At 38.1% G+C, this 13,858-nt stretch overlaps 1 protein-coding gene across 2 annotated transcripts in view; it reads right to left on the bottom strand.

Moving 5' to 3' along the window:
* The window catches only part of dcc (DCC netrin 1 receptor), a 346,228-nt gene that overhangs the window by 113,668 nt on the left and 218,702 nt on the right, over positions 1-13,858 (bottom strand). For both annotated transcript variants that reach the window (XM_087843481.1, XM_087843482.1), the window contains exon 12: positions 12,567-12,616. In XM_087843481.1, the coding sequence (XP_087699607.1) occupies positions 12,567-12,616 (50 nt within the window). The remainder of the gene's footprint in view (positions 1-12,566; positions 12,617-13,858) is intronic.

Here is a 13,858-nt window from a genome sequence, read left to right as displayed (position 1 = left end):
AACTGGACACAGTCTCTCACAGGGCAGGTGACACAGAATGACAGAGACAATCATACACAATCGCATTCACACAGTCGATGCAGAATCACCAAACAACCTAACAAGCATGTATTTGAAGTGAGTGGAAACCATCATACATATTATAAGAAATTGTTCATCCAGCCTGATTCTTTATACCAGGTGTTCCCAGACACCCACTGCCTGACACTTGCCGGTGTTGTTACTCATCTCCAATCGTTGAGTTTTGTGTGGAGTCGTTGTGGTAACAGGATGATTACACCCTCAGAAACAAAGCAAAAAGCATAATCATCAGTTTGCTGTCATTCATTGGGTTCTGTGCGTCCTTCCCTCCAAATCACCATCATTGTAACATCTCCTGAAGCTCTGCATCAGGATAATATCAGACTGCTAAACAGTCCCACTCTGATTGGACCAGGGAGGGTCCTGTGACCTCATAGTTTCATGCCTTCAATTATGTAACCTGAATCCAGTTTATTGTTTGGTTATTCATCACAACTGTCCTACGAGGTGAGGAGGATTCCTAATGAGCATTTCAAAACCCAACCTGGTGATGAATGTTGATCAGATTAGATCAATCAATGCAGGACTCTTGGTCATGGTGGCTCATTACTAACTACATTGTAACACAGATCCACTAGTTTAAACACAACAAGACTGCATAATTATACCCGTCAGTTTTTAGGCTTTTATTATGCAAATGCTTTGTTCTATTTCATGACTGACTTTTAAGTGTATATTTACTGTTGATTTAATGACTCTTATGTATAATTGACATTTTGTAGCTGTAGAGCTCTTTGGCCAACTGAGGTTATTTAAAATGTGCTACAGAAATAAAGTTTGACTGACTTGAAAACACTTCTAAATTAATGATGTGAAATTAAAGATCTACAGTCCTACTAGTCTTTGTGTCCACCAAAGAAAAACATGAATATATGTTGAATTGTACAACTGCTTGCTGTTAGTGCTGTTAGTACTTTTTTTCTAACGTACAGTTAACAGCAGTTTGTGACTGGAAGAAAGAATCAAAGCTAAACAAGTAAATGATCAGATAAAAGTTTTTCAATAAATCAATCAAACCATAACTAAAATTTGTCTTTTTACCTTCTGGATGATTGATTAAAGTTGTCTTTGTGAATAAAACTTAAATATAATACAATGGCAATGGGCAAAATGTGTGTGAGATTGTATTTGTACAGAAGCTGTGGGGACATATTTCTGTTGACACAATGAGTGATATCTGAATTTAATAGTGAGGATCTAGTGTACGGGTAGGGTGAGAGTTGAGTTTTGTCACCAGGAAATTAATTTAAGTCAGTGTGTGTCTAAATTCAAAATTGTGGAAAGTTTTAAAATCGGAGCTTCTTTGTAAAGAAAAGGTCACGGTCAGCAGTACTTCACACATCAAAACGTTCCTGAAATAACTCCAAACTGTATGATGTCACGATGTCAAAAACAAAATTCAATTAAACCGCTGCATCGAAGGCCCCGAAGGATATTTTCCCCTGGCAACAACAGTCAAGAGGTAAGTTTGAGACGAGGTCTGATATGTAAATTATTTTAATTAACTGAGTCATTCTACGTGGTCTTTTGTATTTCAGTTTGACGGAGAACTTTTATACTTGTTACGGCCAAAAAAGGAACTGCTGTGATTTTCCATTACAGACCTCCTCCAGATTTAAGGTTTAAAAGCAATTTTTGCTCTGACAAGAGTCAAACGTTGTTAAAGTTGACTAAAAGAAAGGTTAAAAAAACAGAAATAGAGACACCACGAGGAGGCTCTGCCATTCATAATATATAGAGAACTGTGCAAAAGCTTTAAGCACTGTTGTTTCGTTTCTATCACGCATTGTCATCAGGGAGCCATCTGACTCATAAAGAAGTATCTTTTGAAACAAAGACAACTACAACAGATGGTGTGATCCCAGCAGAGTGATGATCTATAGAGTCTGGGATTGCATGAAAACACAGAAGGCATTGTTTTCTTCAGCAACATACTGGTACAATAGCTGTCTTTGGGGATGAACTTCATTGAAATAATAATCAATTTTTTCAGATAAACCAATCACAGACATCTAACTGAAACCTAATCTCAGGGTATTAATGTAATAACAACTGTGTGGGTTTCAGTCTTTTCATGCTACATGTGCTGCTGCTAACTTAGTTCCAGCTAGGGCCACCGTTGTGGGGGGATGAAGGTGGAGGTTGGGGTGCTGGCACCTATCCTAGCTGCCATAGCACAATAGCTGAGGTATACAATGGACATTTTATCAGAAAATCACAGGGCTAACACAAGACTGTTCATATTCACACATAGAGCCACTCCACATAAAATCGTCCCAACCAGCCAGCGGATATGAACGCAGGAACTTTTTCCTATGAGGTTTTGGTGCCAATTATTCCACCACTATGCTGCCATTCATGGATGGCACAGTTAAGAACTTAAATAGAAAAATAAAATGTTCAGGAATTTACTAGAATGAGTATGATTGTCTTTCTTGTTTCCATCTGCTTACATTCTTACTTTTGTTACCACCACAAATCTCTTGGTCACTTAGATAAGAAAAGCTTTTTTCCATCATCCACTTGGTCTGCTGGCATTTCTGAACTACAATTCTAGAATACAAGCTGAATGAAGTCTTTGTGAATTTTTCTCTATTTATTAAAATTTGTATCTGTGGTGAACGTGTTTTTTCTCTTTCCCAGAGAACAAAGCTTGATCTTCTGATTCTTTTCACTTTTGTCTGTCTGCTTTAAAAATTTCAGTTAAGCCATTATTTGCTATAAAAAGGACTCTTTTGTTAGGAATAACTATTAAACTTCTGACACTTTTGCTTCTGATATCAGAATTGAACTTAATCAGACATTTGAGGTGTGAGTTCCAGGCACATGAAACAAACAAGCCTTACTCTAATGTGGACAGTCAAGGTCATTTTCTCAGACATGTCCAGACCACAGGGAACTGATAGGTTGCTCCCTGAATTCCTTGCTTAAATCATATGTTCACAACTTTCACCATAACGACAAACTTATGAGATAGAATCAACTGGGATTTCTTGGTTAGGATATCCAGTAGTAATTCAGTGCTGGGTCTCTTGCTAATGCCACAGTCTCACTAGTTAAACCAGCTGTTGGGGATCATGGTATGACAAAAATAGGACTACAACCACTTGCAGTGAGTTACTATTTTCAAGTCAGTTTTATTGCATTATGTACTGGCATTCATGTACAATCTGATAAATCTATAAAAATTACAAATCTGCTTCCATTTGTTGCAAGTCTTTTGCAGTCTCCATACACAGAATACTTGCCATATTAAGTATTTATATTCTAGACAGAACCTCACATATCTGAAGCAGAAATTCCTCTAGAAAGAAGAAGAGTCATGTAGTTGCTGAAAGGTGGTAATTTAACTGCAAAATAACACCTTGCTTCTATGTACGAATATACCCAGAAGGCAAACAGCTGAGTCAAGTCATTCATCAGTAGACTGACGCAGACTGAGTGAAACTGCCTTCGGTTAGAAATTACACACTAATTTTATGCAAAGCTGTTCGGACACAATGGGCCTCCCTTGGAGCTTTTTGCAATCAGTCTCCAAATCTTTCCTAGTCGTAAGGAGGTTGCAGTGCTATTTACACAATGTGTGACCCAGCCACAAGACCAAGCGGTTTTTTAGCAGTTCTCAGTTGAGGAGTCCACAGTTTCTAAACCTGAAAGCAGTGCGTCACAATCTTTGCTTACCCCCTGGTACCCTTTCTATGTTTGATTCCCTGCAACTTTGTCCACTTCTTGAAAATTGAAAATTAAGCTGAAGGATCACTGGAGGAGACCCAGCACCGATCATAGAGGCACAGGGACAAAGGAAGTAAGAGGACTTCCAGTGAGAAATTTAAAAGCAGCAGCTGTGCTGAAAACAGTCCAGATGTAATGGGAAAATGATCATGAATGAGATATTAGCCATATTTTAATGTGAGAAAGGTTTGGATTTTTAGCTTATTCTCAGATGTTTTTGATCACATTTCATATTTCTAACATTAACACAGTAATAGCTGCAGGCTGATTTAGTAGAACAGGTCTCCGATGAGTCAATCAAGTATCACCTGAACCATTAATACAAAGATATAAATCTGTCCTTTAGTACAAATATGTAAAGGTTGTCATGGCCATTGATTTGGCTCAGTTTAAATACAGTAAATGTTTGTCGTTGACTGTACATGACAGGTTCTTTTGTTTTTAAATGTTCCCGAATCTTAAGATTTTTACTGATTATTACCAGGTTTTTGTGGAAATACGACAGAGTTAAAATATTTATATAAGAATGCATGTGGAAGGAGATTGAGAGGCCTTAGGCAACTCCCTAACGAGGATGTTAACTTTCTTGCTTTGTCAACTGTGTCATGGTCCTGGGCCATGTTGGCCCAGTATTCTTAGTTTTCGTGTTTTGTATTTTGTTCCTTATTTATGCCTTGGTTCCTAGGTTGTTCTGTTAAGATATTCCTTATTTGATTACCCCCTGTGTGCCCCTCTATGTATCTGTGAGCCCTTGTTTCCCCTCCTTGTGTTTTATTCCATGTTTTCCCCAGCCCGTTATGTCTGTGCTCTCCCCATGCTCTCTCTCCTCCTGTCTGAACCTCTATGTACTTCCTGTTTTACTTTGACAGTCTCCCGTCAGTGTTGCGTTTACTCCTGCCGTGTCTTGTTATGATTATCAGTGTCACCTGTGTTCCCTGTGTGCTCCCACTTCCCTTGTTCCCTTTGTATTTATGTCTGCGTCTCCCTCAGTTCTGTGTCACGTTCTCCCTCATTCATGGCCGTGTGTTTCTCTGTGTATTACGTTCAGTGTTGGGAAGGTTACTTTTAAAATGTATTCCATTACAGAATACAGAATACATGCCCCAAAATGTATTCTGTAACGTATTCCGTTACGTTACTCAATGAGAGTAACATATTCTGAATACTTTGGATTACTTAATATATTATCATGCTGTTTACAACTACATGAATGTACTATCGCTGTGATTTATTACTGTTACTGAAGGTCCGCGGCTCCGAACCGTAGTAAAGGGACCTCTGGCTAATACGGTGGGTTCTGTGTCGGGCTCGTAGCCAAAAACTAGCTTTACTTTGTTGTCTGGGTCAACTTTGCTAGCGAGAGACAGAGAGAGGCGTTGAAAGGCTGCTCCAACTGAACTTATTGTTTCGGAGGAAAACACAAACACGGTGTACAGTCGAGTCTTAATAGCTTACTTACAACTGGGCTCGTCAGGCTCTCTTCTTGGCTGCAGTGGTTATTAATATATTTACATGCTTCCAGCTCCCGTTTTTGCTGACAGCTCGTACTTTTCCTTTTTCTCCCTCCCTCGCTCACAGACACATAACGGGTATGGCAGTCCATTCTCCCTGCAGCACGGACTACACTGCCTATGATGCTACATTCTTTAGAGTGATACCTGTAGCATTCTGCCTATTAGCTTAGCACAACAACAACAAAAAGGCCTCTCTCACCCAGGAAACACGCAGAGAGAGAGCGTCACCCTGTAACCATGGCAACCGTAACGCTGCCACCTGGAACAACAGAACATAGCTGTCAAACAAAACCCAAACAGTCCTGACCCGTGACAATATGAAACAGGGAAGTACCGCCGTGTAATCCATTTATTTCAACAAAGTAACTGTATTCTAAATACCACCTTTTTAAACGGTAACTGTAACGGAATACAGTTACTCATATTTTGTATTTTAAATACGTAACGGCGGTACATGTATTCCGTTACTCCCCAACACTGATTACGTTATAGTTTCCCAGTTTAGTTTGTATGGTTTTGCTCTCCAGCAATAAAGCTGTGCTTTTGAGTTCAAGTTCTGTCCCCGTGAGTTTGCGTTTGGGTCCAATTCCTGCCTGCCACACAGGCGAATCATGACAAACTGTTAAAATTAAGAAGTGAAATTTCATAAAGAACTCTGAAAAACCCAATTTCATCCCCTAAAAAGTTAAATTAACATCTTGTATTGAGCTCAGTTGGACTCCTCACTGCTATTTCCTTTAATTAATATTTAGACAAGTCTCTAAAGTCTCCAGACTAACATTCCTGTGGAGACTCACTAGGAGGTTAAACTGCTTCAGCAGGAACCTTTTTTGATGAAATTGTGAACCAACAGAGGAGCTAAAAGTTTGTAGTTTGAGCTGATTCTGACCAAAATCCACTCCTGATCCTCAGTCTGACAGCCATACATATACACAGAGTGACCCTAGATGGACTCTCCAGAGAATTCTGGGTAAAAGCCCCACAGCCTGACATACTGTAAACTCTGTGCTGTGTGTTCAGCCAAGCATTCAACAACACACACTCACACACACTCGCAGTAATGCTCCACTGACTGGAGGAAAGTTGAGGAAATGTCAGATTTGTCTGAAAAGTTGGTTTGACAGCAGAAACTTGACAAGAGCGGAAAGATTCACATTTTTTTTCCTTCAGCAACATGCTGCAGAGAAACTGACTGAGGCAGGACTCACATACACACAGACACACTCTGGATAGCTGTCTGTGTGTGTATGTTTGTGAGACACACAATTAAGGAGTGATTTGGTCACTGCAGAAGTTTGTAATTTATATTTAGTTTTTAAATATTTCACTGTGAAACACATTTCTGTGTTGATGCTTATTTATGATCAACCAAATTCAGCTTAGAGTAGTTAACATGTTTTTGTTGCATCAGGATCATTAAAGGTCACATGTCTTTGATTTGAAGTGGATCTTTTCTGCTCCAATTTCATTTTTTAACCTTCACCTCTTCTAGCGTGAGCATCTTTGTGTCATTTACTGTTTAAGATAAGATTATTTGGACTTCTCTCGCTCTTTTGGCCAGCTTTCTTCAGGCTGACATCTCCTCTTTGAGAAGACATATGAACTGCAGGTGGGTTGGACTTTTTGTTTGAGATGACCATATAAGGATATATGTTCTCTGTGACATCATGGGGAGAAAATAATAGAAAAAAACTGTCTGTAACGGAATCTTCTGGCTCATTGGGTTTATTCGCACTTCCACTGACCTCATTCTTTGAAACTTTGGCCATGCCTAACATGAACATCCCTAGTGAGGCAGTATATGTGTGACAGAAAATGAGAATAAGCAGAAAATTCCTTTTTAAGTCACTGTTATACTTCAACTTTCACATCTTTGAGCCTCCTGTGAAAATGATTTGGGCAGGCAGCCTACGGAATAAAGCAAAGCCTGCAAACCAGTTCAGGCAGTCGACTTGAGCAGGTTCTTCATCTACATATGATACTGTCACTTCAGCAAACATCTAATGCAATCATGCAAATTACTGCTGTCACTCCCCACTCCCTGCAGCGCTGTGCTGTGCTGAGCATAGTGTTCTGATGTTGGGAGTAATGAGGTCAAAGCCAGTATAAGCGCTGTACATTCCCATAGTGAGTGTGAGTTGGCTGATTGCATTAAAAAGTCCATTGCAAAATACACCAATCAGCTGCACTAAAACCACTGACAGGTGAAGCTGTACTCATCTTGTTGCAATCCAGCTTTCTCCTGGGAGACCTATGATCCTGGGAATCACATGGACATTTTTTGACCCACAACACCCATATAAACTACAGACTCAAAATCACCTGTGCAGCAGCACTCTGATCACCAGTACAAAGCTCCCCTATTACACTCCAGTAATGGATTGTTTTTATTTTAGCACATGCTAAATTGCTAAAATGGAAAATTACCAGAAAAAAGAAGATGACACATTCAAATTATTCTTTTAAAATCAGTTATTTTCATGAACAATCACATAGTGTGTGCTGCAATTCAAAGAAACAACCTGTTTCCTTTCCTTCTATAAAAATGCTAACATACACACTTGGCTAACAGGGTGTGTTGTCAAAGTATGTAGCAATCATGAAGCTATAATTTTTAGAAAATAAAAGGTTTATTTATTCAAATATTTTAATTGTGTTTGGTATAAACTGACTGATCTTTTAAATAACTTGCATTATTTTTGATGTTGTTATTTTATTCCAGACTTTTTATTTTTCTCAGTGGGTTTTTTTTATATATTGTCTGTTTATATAAGTTTGCTTGATGGTTACATGACCACTGCTAAATGTAAAAATGTGATAGATAAAGAAATCTTTGATCCTTGATAAAGGTAGCATTGACGCGCCGTGTTATTATTTAGAGAAATCAAACAGCTTTTATAAAAGCTACCATACAGATACTGCAGTCACTTCACTGAGTTTCCTTTCAAAGTTTCAGAGTTTGGCCACAACCCTGATCTCAGTATCATGAAGGACGACAAACTGAGAAAGTGCTGAAATCTACAGAAACAAACTGTGCACTGATGCTTTCTCTCATCTCATCACGCTGAAAAAAAGAATATTGGGGGGCCTGAAGATACACACTTCGCTATGTTGACAATATAAATTAGACGTCCTCAGTGGTGGTACTGACTGATGATCATCTTACACAACTTTCACTGAATTCATAATGTCTGCTACATGGAGAACATCTGTTTAGAGGACAATCAGCTTAAGCAGATCTTTTTGATTGCCTTTGATGTGTCTGAAATTTGTAATGTTTACCAGAAAGTCAGCATTTGGTAGCAAAAACATTTTCAACTAACCCCAAGAATCTTACTTGAAATGTGACTTTTCTTTTCTCTTCAATACCACTGCTGCTTCCACTGATACTGTTAGAACAAGCAATAACAGTAATAGTAATCTCTAATTATCTTGCCCCTATGTAAAATGTTTTTTGAAAGTGCAAGTCGAGGTCAGGGTGTGGAGGCAGCGCCACCTGCAGCTCCAGTATGTTTGGCATTCATCTTTCAACAACAGACACCCATATTGCTCTTTGTTATACATGTATCCTAAGGCTTTCAGCCGTCAAACACCTCTGACATCGCCAATCAATCAGCCTTGACCTAAAAGCCAATTGTCAGAGAAATATCAATCACATGCAGAAAAATAAGCGGACGGAAACTAAATGAGGTCAACTCTCCACAGACTGTCTGAACTTCCATTTGTATGGACATAAATTATAAGTTGCTCACACAGCCAACGGAAACATTCATGATTTTCTTTTCCACTGCTGCTTTCTGAGTAACATGAAATAACCTGATCACACAAACATCTGATGAAACAGAGTGAAAGAAGGTGGTAAGTTTATTCAAACTTACATCTCCACCACTTCTCTATATTCAAATACCCGACCAAGGTATTAAAAACAGAGAAGAGGCAGGAGAAACTGTGAAAACCTTCACAGGACTACTTAAATGGATCCTGTGGCTGTAACCAAGCTGTTGTGCCTTTGGCTGCTGGGGAAGCAACAACTTTGCACTAATCTGACTTTATCTTCGATATTGATTTGGTTTACCTCAGTGTGCCAGGCTGCTTAAACCAAACTTTAGAATGGATTTTTGCATCAGAAGTTTCTTCTCAGCTTATCATCATCTCTTCAAAGCACATTTGGGTCATTGGGGATTTTTGGTGTTATAGTAAAATAATATTTTATTATCACATTTTATAGTGGTTGTACCTGCAGCGTTGTTAAGCTGTTGATTTTATGGTTCTGGGCAAACTTGTCAGATAATATTATTTGACACTACTTCCAAGTCATAGTTGTATCTCTATGTATTGTTAAATATCATGATTGTATCGTCTACTATAAAACCACAACTGACAAAAGATCTTGGGGATAATTTAGAAACAGTGTTACTGCCAAACATTTTCACAAACATACTCAAAAATATACTTTGTTGTGTTAGTGCCATCACACAGGACAATGAAAGAAGACAGCAATCTTTTAAAAAGGTGGAAAGTCTGCAGCAGGAAGTCAGAGGGTCAAGAACAGGGAAACCTGGAAGTTTATTGACTGGGGACAGCAGTTTATACTGTGCTTAGGAGCATTTGCTTTTAGGTTTTAGACTTGAATACCAAAATCTAAGAAAGACATTAGGATTTAAATATCCTCCTGTACAACACTGAGTCCAAAAATGAATGCTTATCCAGTTTGTTCAAACATTATTATAATATTGTTATAAACACTGTCACAACACCTTAAGTGTAACAAATGAAAAATTAACAATTCATTAAACTTTACCTAATTTTTTAAAATGTATTTTACAGTCTGACAGTAAAATGGTAATATTTTGAAACTGGATAATACCTGGTCTGTATGCCATGTTGGTAGCATATCACACACCCAGTGCTAATGGATAATCTGTTGGTAATGGCAGTTCTACTGGATCAAACATTACTAGAAAAGTAACAGCAAAACGAAATAACCATTAACATAATATAATATAATATAATATAATATAATATAATATAATATAATATAATATAACATAATATAATATAATATAATATAATACAATAAGGCTTCAGAAGTTTGGCAGTGTATTTTAATAAATAAAAGTGCACATTCACTCAAGACGTTTATTTAATTTTAATCAAAGCTTCAACCAAAGCTTTGATGATTAAACCACATACAGCAGTCAGCCCATGAACTCTAGCTGCTGGTGTAAAACTTGAGTACTTTGTACACCCACCATCCATTCCAGCCACCTCCTGCTGATTTTATGCAGTTCAGGAATTAATTCAGTTTAAACTCATATTTAGTACCACTCAATATGAATCGAGGCAGTGACTAGTGTTAAAAATAACATGCTTTCCAAGTTATTTTTCATTTGAGTAATTTTCTTTAAACAGGGCTGATCCTTGCTACATTTTGCTTTTTTCCTCCAATGTCTGCTACCAGACACATTTTCTGTTATATTTGAGAAGTATACTTTTAAATAAGAGCTCTTCAAAACCCTACACTGTGGGCTTCTCCTGAGACAAAGTCAAGACAACAGCCTTTCTATGCATTTTCAATGTATCCTGAGGCAGCACAGGATGGCACACTGGCACATACCATAGTTCATATTGTTTCCTCTGACTGTTCTTTCCTAAAATACCGCTGGACTTAAGATTAGAAGTCAGTAGAATCGGCAGTAGAACTGACATGTTGTCAGACTCACCCTCAGGGATTAATTCACAGTGTCTTCATGGTTCATATGCCCTCTCCTAGCTTTGCTCCTCACCTGACGTACCGCCTTTGGGTTTGAAAACTGTTGATGCTTCCATTCAAAACTGCTGGCTGTAGCTGCTCATCATCAAAATGAATCATCAACGTGAAATGCATCCAGCTTGAAACCAAAGTTGATGTTTACTATATGTCCAGGTTTGAGGTCTTTAGTGAACCTACAGAGCAGCCATCCTGGAAGCTGTCGGGACATACCTAAGAGGATAATCTTGAATTTGAGATTGACCAAATTGATATAAGACTTTTGATCTTGCAAATTGCAACACGCAAATATTAGAAATTACTTTTAGCCTTAAAGATTAATTTACGGCAAATGGTTGCACCTCCTTCAGCTTGGTGCTTTTGGAGGTTCCTTCCTGTTAAAAGGGAATTTTTCCTTCCCACTGTCACTAAAGCGCTTGCTCATAAGGGAGTATGTTTGTTGGGGTTTTCTCTGTGTTATTGTGGCAAACCTTCTGGCAATGACATGTATTGGTGTACCATCCTAGAGGAGTTGGACTACCTGTGTGATCTCTGTAGGGTTCATGTATCACGTGGTAACAATAGTGGCACTGACCCTAGCCAAGTCCAAAACAATGCATAGCTTCTTATTGTTGTTCCTGTACTGCATGTATTGTTAATTTCATTTAAATGAAAGCAGTTGAGACTGATTAACAACCCCTTCTGTTACTTAACTGACCAGATCAATATCTCACAAGTTTTACTGACGTAATACCAAACTCTGGTCACTGTTACTTCATTTATTTGAGCAGTGCACTATATTGCCATTTACATTTGCACACATTTCAGTATATCACTGCAGCTATTTACTATCTTCCTAGAAAAATATCAAGAAATGAAGGCTGATTCAAGACTTTTGCACAGCACTGTAGCTCTCACAGGGTTAAAGAAGTTCCTTCCCTTCATGGCTACAACCCTTGAACCAGCTGTCTGATCTGTTGGTGGGCACAGAGGGGGTGTCACTCATTTTTTGTGACATAAAATGTCGATTTCTGTATTGACTATGTGTGAATTAGAGCATGTAAATATTTTTTCAACACATAAATCACATGAACAGCTTGGACAGTCAACAGAGGAAACATAAATGAGTTGGGAAAAATGCGGAAAGACATTTATTTATGCACATTCTAGGATCCCATCAATCAGTAAAATGAGGCCAGATCACTAGAGAGCGACTGCTGACTGATGGCTGTGTCACTGTTTAGATGTGGGTCAGAATAAGCAGCCATCAGTCACTTCAAGGGAGACAGAACCTGGAAAGTCAGGCAGTGATGTTAAAGTCTGTAAGCTCAGATCGTAAAAGGTGAAAGAGTCTTTCTGTTCAAGGGGATAACGTTGGATTTTACTGGTAATACCATCGTGAATGGAGCAGATTATGATGTGGATGTTGTTGCAGTGTACGGATGTGAGCAGAGAGAAGAGGGAATAAAAATATGGGTATTTAAACTCACCCTGGACAGGACGACCTCTAAGGTGATGTTTTGTGGAGGAGCGCTGGGTACTGCAGAGACAAATGTAAAGGAAAGGAAAATGTCAGGAAAACAAACAATACAACATATAAATCAATACGAAAATACAACAATAGCTCTAATGATATTATTTATTAATAAAAAAGGAAGCCGCTAGTGTCTTTCTGGTTGTACATTCAAACATGACTTTAAACTTTAAAATGTAACATGCTGGTTCAGTACTGAATATGCAAACAAATCTATGCTCCCGCAAAATGACAACTACACATATACATGCATGAATAGGAATGCTATTAATATTTAACGTAAAACGTTTAATTTTTAATGCTACTTTTACATTGTTATGGCTGCGATAATGTAAAAGGTCTGAAAATTACACATAACAAACAGAGCTTTAGAAAGTTAGATTTGATTTATTTCTATTTTCTGTTTTGATGGAAGTGACACGCACGAGGAAAACAGGAAGAACAGAGAGAGGATTCATGAATGTAGTGTCGAAGGACAGAGAAGAATACTACAGGGACTGGAAGAAAAAGATAATCTTCTCATGGTTTTTGGGATGTTTTGAGTTTATTCTGGACTTTTGGTTCACTTCTTTGGATTTAAGTTTGTGCTTTGTTTTTTGGTTGCATCTGAATTTAATCCAGGTTCTTGTTTTCTTACGTTAGTTCCCTTTTCATATCCAGTCTGTTCTTGTCCATGTAGTCTCCCTGTTTTATCTTCTGTCTTTGTGCCAAGGTCATGTCTTAGTCCAGGTCTCAGTACTGTCTTACTTCCTGTTTTATTTTGATAGTCCTTCATCTCATGTGTGTTCTGTCTAGTTTTGCGTCCAATTATCTTGTTTGTCTGATCACATTCATCTGTGCTCCCGAATGTTTCCCAGCTCCCTAATTAATTCATTCTTTTTAGTGCTTGTTGACTGAATAGCTGACTTCATTTGATTTCTGATCAATGCTGTCTATCACAATGATGATGTCAGCACAGAGAGGAAGCTGAGGCACCAAAGCTGTGATGTCATTCCACCTCACTGTGGCTATAGTAAGATAGTTCACATACTGAGATCGAACGTTTTTAACATGACTGCTTAAGTCCTCCTAAACCTTTCATTTGTTAAAAATTTGGTTTATTTCCTAAAAAAAAGACACCAGAAGAAACAAAGAAGGTGAAGAAGAAAAAGCTACAAAAAAAATATAAAAACATGCAAAAAGATTAAAAACATAACAAAGGCAAAAGTAAAACATACAAATACAAACAAAGGGGGGGGGGGGGGACCA

This window comes from Neolamprologus brichardi, chromosome 7 (assembly GCF_056152115.1).
Source record: "Neolamprologus brichardi isolate AB-2024 chromosome 7, ASM5615211v1, whole genome shotgun sequence".
Taxonomy (NCBI): Eukaryota; Metazoa; Chordata; class Actinopteri; order Cichliformes; family Cichlidae; genus Neolamprologus; species Neolamprologus brichardi.
Note: the sequence above shows the minus strand (reverse complement) of the source record. Positions and strands in the feature narration are given on the sequence as shown.